The 13,865-nt window shown below is 41.4% G+C and overlaps 1 protein-coding gene across 4 annotated transcripts in view; it reads left to right on the top strand.

Moving 5' to 3' along the window:
- The window catches only part of sipa1l2a (signal-induced proliferation-associated 1like 2, genome duplicate a), a 598,903-nt gene that overhangs the window by 528,182 nt on the left and 56,856 nt on the right, over positions 1–13,865 (top strand). For 3 of the 4 annotated variants that reach the window (XM_087978567.1, XM_043680159.2, XM_087978565.1), the window contains exon 19: positions 2,499–2,600. The exons of the other annotated variant lie outside the window; for it this stretch is intronic. In XM_087978567.1, coding sequence (XP_087834693.1) covers positions 2,499–2,600 — 102 coding nt within the window. The remainder of the gene's footprint in view (positions 1–2,498; positions 2,601–13,865) is intronic. 4 annotated transcript variants of the gene reach the window in all.

Below are 13,865 nucleotides of genomic sequence, written 5' to 3' on the forward strand. Positions count from 1 at the left end.
TCACCTCACATTTATGAAATTCCATCAACTACTATTTTGCCATCTGAACAATCTGTTTATATCCTTCTGTAACCTAACAGCTTCCTTTCCTATGTCATCCATAAACTTACTTATTGTATAAATAGAAGGCCACTTGCAATTTGCAGCGCCATAGCCTATCATTTTACATACCATCCATGTCCATGAACATTTTTTAAAGCCTGAGTCAAATCCCATGCCTACATATACAGCAAATTCAACGTTAAACTTCCTTTTTCATCTGAAGAAGAAGAAGAGTCCTCGTATGAATTTGGTTCTGCCAATGGCTCAAGTATTGCTTGGAGTGAGTCAAATTAATCGTTGATGGTCTTCTATAATGATTGGGACTGTTCACTGATATGTTGAGTGTTGGCTGTTGTTTCCTCAAATTGTACTGCATTAAGCTGGGTAATACAATTGAAGCTAATAGAATAGAAAGATCATTGTCAGTTTGGTTTAAAAAATGGCATAGGGAGAAAAAAAAAAAGTTGTGCTTAATATTTATTTTCATACAAGAGGATGCTAGACAACAGTACTCCTGACAGGGCTGAAGTCACTGGGTGTTGGAGGGGTGAGCTCTCTGCTGGTTGGAATTGTACCTGGTGCATGGGGCGGGGAATGTTGTGGTTGTTCGGGATTGGTTGTCTCAGCTCCAGGGATCGCTGCGGGAGTTCTTTGGGGTCGTGTCCTGGCCTTCTTCGGCTTTTCTTCCCTTCATCATTGGGTCGAAGGGTGGAGATAATTGCCAGTGTTTGCACACCAATCGCAACTGCTCAGATACTCCTCACAGTGCCAGGGACCTGGGGTTGATTCTAGGCTGGGGTGACCATCTGTTTGGAGCTTGCACGTTCTCCCCTTGTCTGCGTGGGTTTCCTCCAGGTGCTCTGGTTTCCTCCCACAATCCAAAGATGTGCACGATAGGTGAATAGGCTGTGTTAAATTGCAGGGATGTGTCGGTTAGGTATATTAGTCGGGGTGAATATAGGGGAGGGAGAGTGGTTCTGGGTGGGTTACTTTTCAGAGGGTCGGTGTGGATTTGTTGGGCCGAAGGGCCTGTTTCCATACTGTAGGGACTTTGGTTCTATGATTCCAAAGATGAAAGACTCTAAGGTTAGGGTGTGAAAACTGGGGTTTTCCTTGGAAAGAAGGAAATTGAAGGGAGATTTTATATTGTTCCCATTAGTTGTAAAAGTAATCCAAACAGATATAAGGTTTTCGGCAAGAGATATCGGTTGAGGGAGTTGTTGAGGAAAAACAGATTTATGCAAATGGTAATGACCTGGAACTTATTGCCTACAAATGGTGTGGAAGCCAAAGAATTATTTCAAAAGTAAATTGGATGGCCACTTCACTTACTAAACTGGAAGAGTTGTGGAGATATCTGCTTCTCTATTGCCCGCTGACAGTTTGGGGGTCTAAATACATTCCTAGCAGTGTGACTGTCCCAAAACACATCCTGAATTGCACACAGCCATTCATACAAAGATCAGCCACTCCAAGTCAGGGAATTGATCTCTGATCTGCTAAGTGGCAGGCAGGGATACGAGCCATTATACTGATGTGGAGTTTTTCAAACATGCTCTTTATTGAAAGTTAGAAATTGGAAACTCGAGTTAAATATGATGTGTAGATTCTCTGCTGGATTTCACTTACTAAAACAAGCTTCGTTCAGAGTTCTTAGGTGACATAAATACTGTCGTTTTAGACTTTGACGTTGGGAGTTAATAAACTGTCAGCAACCAAATAAGCTGTAATTGCAACAAACCTTGCAGGACTTGAAAATCGCAGTACTTTAAAAAACTTGTTTTTTTTCCTTTCTATGCCAGTAGTTAGTGTATTTTGGCACAATTTAAACTGAATTTAGTCCAAATGGCTAAACTTTATTTATGGTGACTGTCTGTCTGTATCTGATATGATTTAGTTTCTTTCTCCCCTCACTCCTCTCTTCACTGTCTTTTTTCTCTTTTCTCTCTCTTCATGATCTTTTTCTCCTTTCTTTATGCTGTCTTTCTCTTTGTGCTCTCTCTCTTAAGCACACTCTGTTTTTGTGTGTTCTCTTTTCATCTTCTTTCTTTTCTCTTACATTTGCTCCCTATCCCCACTGTTCCCTTTTGCCACCTCAGCTCTCTTTTGTCCCTACTCTGTAACCTCCCCCTCAGCTCCCTTTTCCTTCTCCCTACTTCCTTGATTTCCCTCTCCTCTTTTTTTGATATTTCCTATAACCCAGCCACACTGAACCCCAACCTGCCCCCACACCCATCCCCACTAACAGCGTTTGAGGGACAAAGAGAGAATATACCAAATCAAGAGATGACCTGTGTCCATCTCCTCAACTGTCAAATCAAAGAGTGACCATCACCTTACAGACAGCTGCATGTTAAAAATCAAAATGACAGAGAAGACTGACCCACCCTTAAAATCTGGAATAATGATCTTTGCAATTTGGTTTATCCTGCCTGTAATCTTATTTCCACCCATAGCACCTGAGACAATCCATATTAAAAAGGATATGAGGGGCAACGTTTTTACACAGAGAGTGGTTCGTGAGTGGAATGAAATCCCAGAGGAAATGGTGGATGCAGGTACAGTTACAACATTTAAAAGACATTTGGAAAAGTCCATGACTAGGAAGGGTTTGGAGAGATATCGTCCAACATAGACAAGTGGGACGAGTTTACTTTGGTAACATGGTCGGCATAGACTAGTTGGACTGAAGGATCTGTTTCCATGCTCTACCACTACGACTCTATGCTGTGACTGTGAGAGGCATTGGAATCAAACCAGATCCTACTTTCACCAGGAACAGAAAATACATTTTCCAACTGGGCTCATTGGGTAATGATCTGGAATGAGCAACCAGTTTGTTTTACTTGTTTGGGACCAATTTTTTTTTCAAAGCATTGCTGACTGTAGTTAATTTTAAAAGTTTTAGAAATGAGCTTGATTCAATTTGATGGTTTAAGAAATAATATTTGTTACATCAGTTTTGCCTAGAATAAGCAACAATTCACCCAGCTGACTGAAATGTACCAACTGGGCACTAAAGATGGATTCTGTATCCCATGAATTTTAAAAGCAATCTTATTCTAAAAAATAAATCTGCTTAATCACTGGCATCGTGAATAAGCTCCTGGGTACCAAGTACAATGCTTAAACTAGTCTCTCAACTAGTTTGTTCAAAACAATGCAAAATATCAACCTTGATGTACTTTCTGAAGGGTTGGAAGTGTCTGGTAAGGACCTGCAATGTTTGATCTTTGTAGATCCGGTGGTTTTTGCATTATTTAGGTTTCTTAGTCCTGTTGAGGCTGTTGTATGTTGTCCTGAAAATGAACTAACCTAATTGCTACATTATTTTGCATATCTTGTAGTTATTCTATGATCCCTCTGGTTTATTGCAGGCATGGCCTCATAAATATCTTTGTCATTCTATGCTTTAATCTGCAGTTTTATTTGTTGTTACGATAAACTATGGAGAAATCCTTCTGTTTAAAAGAAAGGCTGCATTACTTTAGCTAGTTGCAGCTGAATGACGCATTGTTATTGTGTTTTGGTCCTCAATTCTTCTTATTGTTGTACACCATAAAAGTATTTAGAATTTTAAAAACATTGTGTAGTAACATCATTTTGATTCATCATTTTTGCCCACAAATATTAAAATGCATTTGTGTCTGTTGGAATCAGTCAGGATGGTAGAGTTTATATTTACGGTCCACCTAAAAAATAAGAAATAGGAGCAGGAGTCAGACAGTCAGCCAGCCTTTCAAGCTCTGCCATTGAATGAAATCATGTCTAAATCATAGAATCCCTCTAGTGTGGAAACAGGCCATTTGGCCTAACAAGTCCATACTGACCCTCCGAACAGTAACCCACCCAGACCCATTCCCCTACCCTATTATACACTACGTTTACCCCTGACTAATGCTCCTAACATACACATCCCTGAACACTATAGGCAATTTAGTGTGGCCAATTTAACTAATCTGCCCATCTTTGGATTGTGGGAGGAAATCGGAGCACCACTCAGACACAGGTAGAATGTGCAAACTCCATCCAGTCAGTTGCCCGAGGCTGGAATCAAACCCAGGTCCATGGTGTTGTGAGGCAGCAGTGCTAACCACTGTGCCACCATGCCTACTGATTATCTTCTTCAACATCATTTCCTTGTCTTTCACCATATCCCCGATGTTTCTAATATTTCGAAATCTATCAATTTCAGTCTTGATCATGCTCAACAACTGAGCCTCCATAGTTCTCTGGAACAGAGAGTTCCAAAGACATATTATTATCTCTTAATGTAGAAATTCCTCTTCATCTCAGTCTTGAATGCCTGCTGCTTATTCAGACGCTGAGTTTCCTTCTTCCCAACACTGCCTCTCCCTAACCAGCACAGATATCCTTCCTGCATCAATCCTGTTGAGCCCTTGCAGAATTCCGTGTGTTTGATTTAAGTCATCTCTCATTCTTCTAAACTCCATGTAATGTGGGTCCAGTTTATTTAATTTTACCTCACAAGACAATCACTACTTCCCTGGAATTAATTTGATGAACTTTCATTGCCCTCTCTGGCAATTATATCTTTCTTTGTGTAAGGAGACCAAAACTATGCACACAAATCTGGGTTTCATATAATTGCGGTAAAGCATCTTTTAGATTAGATTAGATTACTTACAGTGTGGAAACAGGCCCTTCGGCCCAACAAGTCCACACCGACCCGTCGAAGCGTAACCCACCCATACCCCTACATTTACCCCTTACCTAACACTATGGGCAATTTAGCATGGCCAATTCACCTGACCTGCACATCTTTGGACTGTGGGAGGAAACCGGAGCACCCGGAGGAAACCCACGCAGACACGGGGAGAACGTGCAAACTCCACACAGTCAGTCGCCTGAGGCGGGAATTGAACCCGGGTCTCTGGCGCTGCGAGGCAGCAGTGCTAACCACTGTACCACCGTGCCGCCCATCTTTACTCCCATGTTCAAATGCTCTTGTGAAAAATGGCCATTTGCACTTTTAATTTCTTGCTGTCTCTGCTGTTAACTTTCAGTGGCTCCTGGTCAAGTTCACCCAAGTCCTTTTGAAATTCAATAATAGGAGTCATAAAGCTGTACAGCACAGAAACTGACCCTTTCATCCAACTCGTCCATACCAACCAATATCTTAATTAATCTAGCCCCATTTGCCAACGTTTGGCCCTTATATCTCTCAATCCTTTTAAATGTTGTAATTGTACCAGCCTCTACCACTTCCTCTGGCAGCTCATTCCATACATGCACTACCCTCTGTGTGAAAAACTTTTCCCATAAGTCCCTTTGAAATCTTTCCCCGCTCATCTTAAACGTATGCCCTCTAGTTCTGGACTCCCCTACCCTGGTGAAAAGACCTTGTCTATTCACCCTATCCATGCTCTTCATGATTTTGTAAACCTCTATACGGTCACCTTTCAGCCTCTGATGCTCCAACAAAAACAGCCCTAGCCTATTCAGACTTTCCCTATAGCTCAAACCCTGTAACTCTGGAAGCATGCTTGTGAATCTTTTCTGAAATCTTTCAAGTTTCCCAACAGCTTTCCTATTAGCAGAGAGACCAGAATTGTACACAGTATTTCAAAAGTGGCGAATCAATGTACTGTACAGTGCAACATAACCTCCCAATTCCTACACTCAATGTACTGACCATTAAGGCGAGCATACCAAAAGCCACCTTCACTACCCTGTCTACCTATACTTTCAATGAACTATGAACCTGCATGCCAAGATCTCTGTTCAGCACACTTCTCAGGACCTTACCATTATGTATATAATTCCTGCACTGATTTTCCCTACCAAAATGCACCACCTCACATTTATCTAGATTAAACTCTATCTGTTATTACTCAGCCCATTGGCCCATCTAATCAAGGTCCCGTTGTGGTTCTAAGATAACCTGCTTCGCTGTCCACTACAGCACCAATTCCTAGACTCTCACTGCTTAAATATATTCTGCTTCTGTTTCTCCTGCCAAGGCGGATAACCTCATATTTCGCCACATTTTGGTCTGTTGACCAAATTTTGTCCAGTCACTTCGTCGATGCAAATTCCCTTGAAGTGTCTTTCCAAACTTCTCACAACTCTCACTCCCACCTAGATTTATCTGTAAATTTGAAAATCTAACATTTAAACCCCACATCCAAATCATTAATATAAAATGTGAATAGCTGGGACTGAAGCACTAATCATTGTGGTATCTCACCAGTCATAGCTTGCCAGTCTGAAAATCGTGCATTCATTCCTACTTTTTGTTTGTTCCCATCCATGCCAGTATATTCCTGCTAATCCCATATGCCATAATCTTGTTTGTTGACCTTGAAAATCAGCTTATCAAAATCCTTCTGAAAAATCTTTATATAGCACATCCAGTGCTTCCTTCTCATCTATTCTGCTAGTTTTATTCTCAAAACTCCAACAGGTTTGTGAAAGATGATTTTCTTTTTGTGAATCCATGACAACTCTGCCAATTCTTCTATTATTTTTGAAATGTTCTACCAGCACATCCTTAATTAGAAGAGTCTAGCATTTTGTCTATGACAGATGTTAGTCTAATAGATCTGTACTTCCCCATTTCACATACTTGCTGCTTTCTTAAACAGTGGGTTTATATTTGGAACTTGCCAATCTACGCGGCAACTTCTTTCAATACTTTGTGATGCTGATCATCAGGTCCAGTGGATTTATCCACTCTAGTCCCATTAATTTCTTTCGTGCTACTTCTTTCATTAATATTAATATATTGCCGTTCTTCATTTATACTGGGTCCTGGATGCTCTGTGATTTCTGGGAGATTTTTAGTATTTTTGTCTGTGAAGATAAACACAAATTATTTGTAAGAATTTTCTGCTTTCTCCTTATTCCACATTGTAGATTCTCTTGACTCTGCTTGCAGTGAGCCAACATGGTTTTGTCAAAGCGAAATCATATTTTACTAATTTATGGAAGTTTTTTGAAGAAGTAACTTGGGGCTGTGGCTAAAAGGGAACTGATGGATTTATTGTGTGTAGATTTCCAGAAGGCATTTGATAAGGTGCCACATCAAAGATTATTGTAGGAAATAAATGCTAATGGTGTTGGCAATAGAAATGCTATTGATATTGGCATGAACATAAAAATTGGCTGGCTAGAGCAGAAGCAGAAGGTAGGAATAAATGGGGACTTTTTCAGGCTGACGGAATGTTATGAGTGGTATACCACTCAGTTGGTACTGGGACTTAAGCTTTGATCATTTTTACAATAGTTTGGATGAAGAGACCAAAGGTGGGGTAGCTAAATTTGATGGTGACACATAGGTAGAAAAGTGAGTTGTGAAGAGGATATGAGCATGCAAAGGGACATAGGTAGGTTAGTGAGTGGGCAATGATTTGGAAAATGGAATATAATGTGGGAAACAGTAAAATTGTCCCATTTTAGTAGAAGGAATAAAAAGCATATTATATAAATGATTTGAGAGGTTGCAGAGCTCTGAAAGGCAGATAGATCTGGGTATCCTGGTGCATGAATCACAAAAGGTTAGGATGCAGGTACAGCAAGTAATCAGGAAATTTAATAAAATGTTGTATGTTATTGTGAGGGGAATTGAATGAGAGAGTGAGAATGTTATGTTTCAGTTGTACCGGGCACTGATGAGATCACCTCTAGACTACTGTGTTTTTTTTTAACCTGGCCACCATGCTTATGGGAGGGTGTTAATGTATTGAAAGCAGTTCAGAGAATATTTTCTGTACTAATGTCTAGAATGAGAAGATTTCCTTATGAAGAAAGGCTATGTAGCCTAGGTCTGTATTGTCTGGAGTTCAGTGGAATAAGAGGTGACTTAATTAAAACACAACATCCTGAGAGGACTTACTAGCTGGATGTCAAAAGTAGACTTCCTCTTGTGGGAGCATCTAGAACTTGGGATCATAGTTTAAAAATATGCGATTGCTTATTTAAGATAGAGATGAGGAAATACTTTTTCTCTCAGAGGTTGAAACTTTGGAATTCCCTTCCTCAAAAGGCGACGGATGCAGACTCTTTTAATCTTTTAATGTTTTTGCAGCAGATAGATTCTTGATTACCAAGGAGATGAAAGATTATTGGGGGTATGCAGGAATGTACAGTTGAGGTTAAAATTCGGTCAGCCATGATCTTATTGAATCAACCAATGGCAGAGAAGCCTCAAAGAACTGAGCGACCGACTCTTGTTACTTGTTTATATGTTCACCCAAAATATGAGTTTACATTATGAGCAGACCTATACACACATAAGTCTGAATACAAAATCCTCATGCATTACACTGCACAGAAAGAAATGATACTAGACAGGATACTCAAAGAGATGGAGGAAGAAATAGCAAGTGCACTTGTGTTAATTTTCCAAACTTTGCTGGACTCTGGGGCAGTTCAGCAGACTGGAAAACAGCAAATGTGACACCACCGTTTAAAAAGGGAGGTAGACAAAAGATGGGGAATTATAGACTAGTCAGCTTAACTTCTGTAGTGGGGAAGATGCTTGAGTCCATTATCAAGGAAGAAATAGCAAGGCATCTCGATAGAAGTTGTCCCATTGGGCAGACGCAGCATGGATTCATGAAGGGCAGGTCATGCTTAACTAATCTTTTGGAATTCTGTGAAGACATTATGAGCAAAGCGGACAATGGGGACCCAGTAGATGTGAAATACCTAGATTTCCAAAAGGCCTTCGACAAGGTCCAACACAAGAAGCTGCTGCATAAGATAAAGATGCATGGTGTTACGGGTAAAGTATTAGCATGGATAGAGGATTGGTTGGAAGCAAAGAGTGGAATAAATGAGTGCTATTCTGGGGTTGGCAATCAGTAACTAGTGGTGTGCCTCAGGGATCAGTGTTGCGACCACAATTATTCACAATTTATACAGATGATTTGGAGTTGGGGACCAAACATAGTATGTCAAAGTTTGCGTATGACACTAAGATGAGTGGCAGAACAAAGTGTGCAGAGGACTGTGAAACTTTGCAGAGGAACATGGATACTTTAAGTGAGTGGGCAAAAGTCTGGCAGCTAGAATACATTGTTAATAAATGTGAAGTCTTCCATTTTGGTAGGAGTAACAGTAAAAAGGACTATTACTTGAATGATAAAATGCGGCAGCATGCTGCTATGCAGATGGACCTGGGTGTCCTTGAGCCTGAATCACAGAGGGTGGTCTGCAGGTACAACAAGTAATTAGAAAGGCAAATGGAATTCTGTTCTTCATTGCTAAAGGGATTGAGTTTAAAAGCAGGGAGGTTATGTTGCAGCTGTGTAGGGTGATGGTGAGGCCACACTTGGAGTACTGCATGCAGTTTTGGTCTCCTTACTTGAAAGAGGGGATACTGGCATAGAGGGGATGCAGAGGAGGTTCACTAGATTGATTCAGGATTTGACTGATGAGGAGAGACCGAGTAGACTAGGATTATATTGGAATTTAGAAGAGTGGGGGCGGTTCTTATAGAAACAAATAAAATCATGAAGAGAATAGATAAGATAGACGTAGAGAGGATGTTTCCACTGCTAGGCGAAGCTAGGACAAGAAGGCATAACCTCAAAATTAGGGAGAGCAGCTTTAGGACCGAATTGAGAAGGAACTTGTTCACCCAGAGGGTTGTCTGCCCAATGAAGTAGTTGATGCTACTTCAGTAAAAGTTTTTAGCTAAGATTTTATTTTGAACACTTAAGGAATTAAGGGTTACAATGAAAGGGCAGGTAGTCGAGCTGAGTCCATGAAAAGATCAGCCATGACCTTATTGAATAGCAGAGCCGGCTTGAAGGGTCAGGTGACCTAGTTCTTATGATTAATCACAAAATTCAAGCAAACTGAAATTGTAGTGATTATAATGTGGTCAGTCAGATGGACCTCCTAGAATATGATTTCCCTGATTGAGCTGGAACTCTAGTCCAATCAGGAAGCCTGTGCTGGCAGATAAAAGCAGGAATGTCAGACATCCTGTTACTCTGACAGCTGGCTCTGAGGGAGCTGGAGTTGATAAAGTGTGGAGCTGGAGAAAGCACAGCAGAGGAGCAGGGGAATCAACATTTCAGGTCAGGACCTTTCATCAGGACTGTAGGAGCTGGGTCAGTGTCAAGGACTTTCCACATGTAAATAAAGGATGACTTGGTGATGGGATACCAGCCTCTGTAGAGTTTGCAGTGGTGATGAGAGTAAAACACACTCCGAAGAAATTTACTCGCAATAATTGTCTTTGAGTTGGAGTAAGCATTTCTGGTATCTTGCCGTTATTTGGGAAGCTTGACTTGTTCCATCCTGTCATGAAAGACTGGGCCCAGTATGTGGAAATACTGCATTGTTTTTCTGGGCAAATGACATTGGTGCAGATGAAAAGCAACAAGTAATTCTCCTGACAGATTGTGGAGCCGCAGCTTTTTCTCTTATTAGGAGCCTAACTCTCCCTGAGGCATCAGATAGTAAAACATTTCAAGAGTTGACAGATTTAATTAAGGAATATTATGACTCCAAGCCACCTCTAACCCTGAGTCGCTATTTGTTTTACTGAGCAATTCGAGAACCAAGGATTTTTGATTGATTAACATGACTGTCAGATGAATGTGGTTATGGTTTAACCCTTAATGAGATGCTGAGACACCATTTGGTACGTGGAATTAATGTTGTAACCATGCAACAGTGTCTAATAGCTGAAGCCCAACTGGACTTCAAATAGGCACGACAACTGGCTTTCTCATTGGAAAATGCAGCAAATGGAGCGTATGTGTTGTGGGATATTCCAATGGAAGTGGGCACCCTTGCCAGGCCAGCTGAACATGGGGGACACCACTTGAGTGAAGGCAATTGCATAGCCTCACTCAGGACATGTCCTGAACAGAGGGACTCGAGGTTAGCCCACAGCAAAACCCCAAAACAAAGCCAAGCTTCAGCCAAATAGTTACATTTCCTTTGGGATCCGGGCCAGAAAGCCAATGCAGTTGCTGCCGGTATGTGTACTCAAAACAGCAAAACAGTTTCACGAGATCTAAATTGAGTAAAAAAACTCATAGGCCAGTATCCAGGAGAGTGCACACCCTGGCAAGTCTACCTACTGCTTTGGAACAGTCATTTTGCTTAGCAAATTCCAAACAGCATCAAAATAAACGTCTGAAGAAATGGTCACCCAGTTCTAATGGAGGTTGTTACTGGCGCAGCCATTTCAATAATTGCAGAACCAGTCTTTCACAAAATTCACTCTGCACTCCAACCCTTAGGTTTGCCCATCTTCACACCCACTCTGGGGCAGCTGGACTGAACACCAACAGTAAGACTGCTGCTGCCTTAGGGGGGTGAGTCCCCAAATAGCGCGCGCACACACACAGTCCCGCACACAACTTTTTACTGCAACCTTTTGACATGTTCCACCTTTGCCCTGTACAGGACAATGTTGGAGAGATTATCTGGGGAAGGGGAGGTTTAGGGTACACCCTTGTGTAGAACCCCAGGGAAAGTGTCGGGAAAGAGAGGTGCCATACCTCTCATTTTTTAATAAACCTCTATAAGGTCATCCCTCTATCTCCTACAATCTAGTGAAAAATGTTCCAGCCGAGTCAGCCTCTTTTTATAACTCAAGCCCTGTATTCCCAGAACCATCCTGGTAAATCTTTTCTGAGCATTATCCAGTTTAATTATATCATTGCTACAACAATTGGACACAGTACCCGAAGAGGCCTCAGTAGCATCCTTAACAACTTCAACATGATATCCCAATTGCTATATTCAAGGTCTTAGCAAACACTTTCTTAACCACTCTGTCTACATGTGATACAAACTTCAAAGAAGTGTGTACCTGAATCCCTAGGTCTCTGTTCTACAACACTACCAAAGGCTCTACATTTCATTGTACCAGTCCTGCACTTGTTCGTTTTACCAAAGTACATGTTGACCAGGGAGTAATTCCCCGACACTGCCATTTTGCCATTGGGCAAAAGTAGAGGCAGAAATCAGAAGCCTGGAAGTGAAGGAATCATACAACCAGTCCAGTTTATGGAATGGGCAGCACTGGTCAAACCAATTGTGAAGCCCGACGGGTTGGTTCGCCTTGTGGGGATTTTAAACAAATACTAAACTGCTTTTCACATCTTTATAAATACCCAATCCTTCACACAGAAGTCTTGTATGTAAAACTGGCAGGATATGAAGCAGAACATGAGCCATGCACTTGCAGTTGAGGTTAGATAAGGACTTGTTTTATTCACTCATGGGAAGTGGGCATCTCTGGCTAGCACAGCTTTATTGCCCATCCCAAATTGTCCAGAGGGCAGTTAGGAGTCAACCACATTACACTGGGTCTGGAGTAACGTGTAGGCCAAACCAGATAAGAATGGCAGTTTCCTTTCCTAAAGAATATTAGTGAACCAGATAGGTTTTCCCAATAATCGACAATGGATTCACAGTCATCATTGGACTCTTAATTGAATTCTCATTCCACTATCTGCCATGGTGCAATTTGAACCCAGGTCTTCAGAACATTAGCTGAGTTTCTGGATTAATAGTCTCGCAATAATACCACTAGGCCGTTGCTTCTCTGAATCCCAGTACTATGCTGCAATTAATACTCACGGATCTATACGATTGTACCAGACTGCTATTTGGGGTATTATCAGCCTGTACAATTCTTAGGACAATAGAGAACATTTTTCAAGGTCTACCCAAGGTTGCCATTTATTTATATGGCATGCTAATAATTGGGAAGACCAATGAACAGCACTTAGACAACTTGGACACAGTGCTTAGATTTTTTTTTCCAGGCAAGCTTATACCTCAGAAAATAAAAATGTGTATTCCAGGCACCCCAAGTGACCTACTTGGGCTACAGCATCAACTGGGTTACACCCATTGGAAGATAAAATGAGGGCAATCAAAGGTGCCTCGGCTCCCCCATCTGTATTGGGGCTTGGTCTTTCCTTGGGCTGGTGAATTATTATGCAAAGTTCATACATAACCTGGTCTCCATCTTGGCACCTTTGCATCAACTGTTAAAAAAGGGTCAGCCTTAGAAGTGGTCACATAGCCAGCCATAGCTTTCAGGAAACTAAAGAAACAGCTGTCATCCTCTAAGATGTTGGTACACTACGTTCCCAAGCAAGATCTGATGTTGACATGCGACACCTCTCTGTACAGCATCAGGCTAGTATTAGCTCATAGGTAGCCCAATGGAAAGAAACGCCTGATAGCATATGCATCCAGAACTTTGGCTAATGCAGAGTGTAAGTGTGACCAAATAGAGAAGGAAGGTTTCACAGTTATATTTGGATCAGGAAGTTCCACCAATACCTTTACGCTCATCATTTTGTAGTAAGATTGGACCACAAACCACTGCTAGGTCTACTTAAAGAGGTCAAGGCAGTGCCACCCAGAGTTTCAGGCAGTTTTCAGCAGTGGGCTTTAATACTAAGTGCATATAATACAAGTTAGAACACTGTCCAAGAGGTCAAGTAGCGAATGTGACTGCATTGAGCTTTTCCCCCAACTGGCAGAAATACCACTAGTAGTATCGCCACTGGAGAGTTTACCATGGTTTTAAATTTTCGGGAGACACGTCCAGTCACAACTGACAATATCAGACTTTGGACGCAGAAAGATCTGGTCCTGGCAAAACTGAAACAGCTGGTGATGATGGGGGAAACCAAAGGACCGTCACAACCAGAACTAAAATCTTTTTGGATCCAGAGAGACCAGCTCACAGTAGAGGATGGTTTCATATTATGGGGAGCAAAGGTGATTGTTCTGAGCAAACCTCGCTGCCAGATACTGACAGAATTCCATCAGGATCATCCAGCAGTTTCAGAAATAAAGATATTGATGAG

This window comes from Chiloscyllium plagiosum, unplaced genomic scaffold (assembly GCF_037043375.1).
Source record: "Chiloscyllium plagiosum isolate Xiang-an unplaced genomic scaffold, Cpla_swu_hap1 HiC_scaffold_3, whole genome shotgun sequence".
NCBI classification, from domain to species: Eukaryota; Metazoa; Chordata; class Chondrichthyes; order Orectolobiformes; family Hemiscylliidae; genus Chiloscyllium; species Chiloscyllium plagiosum.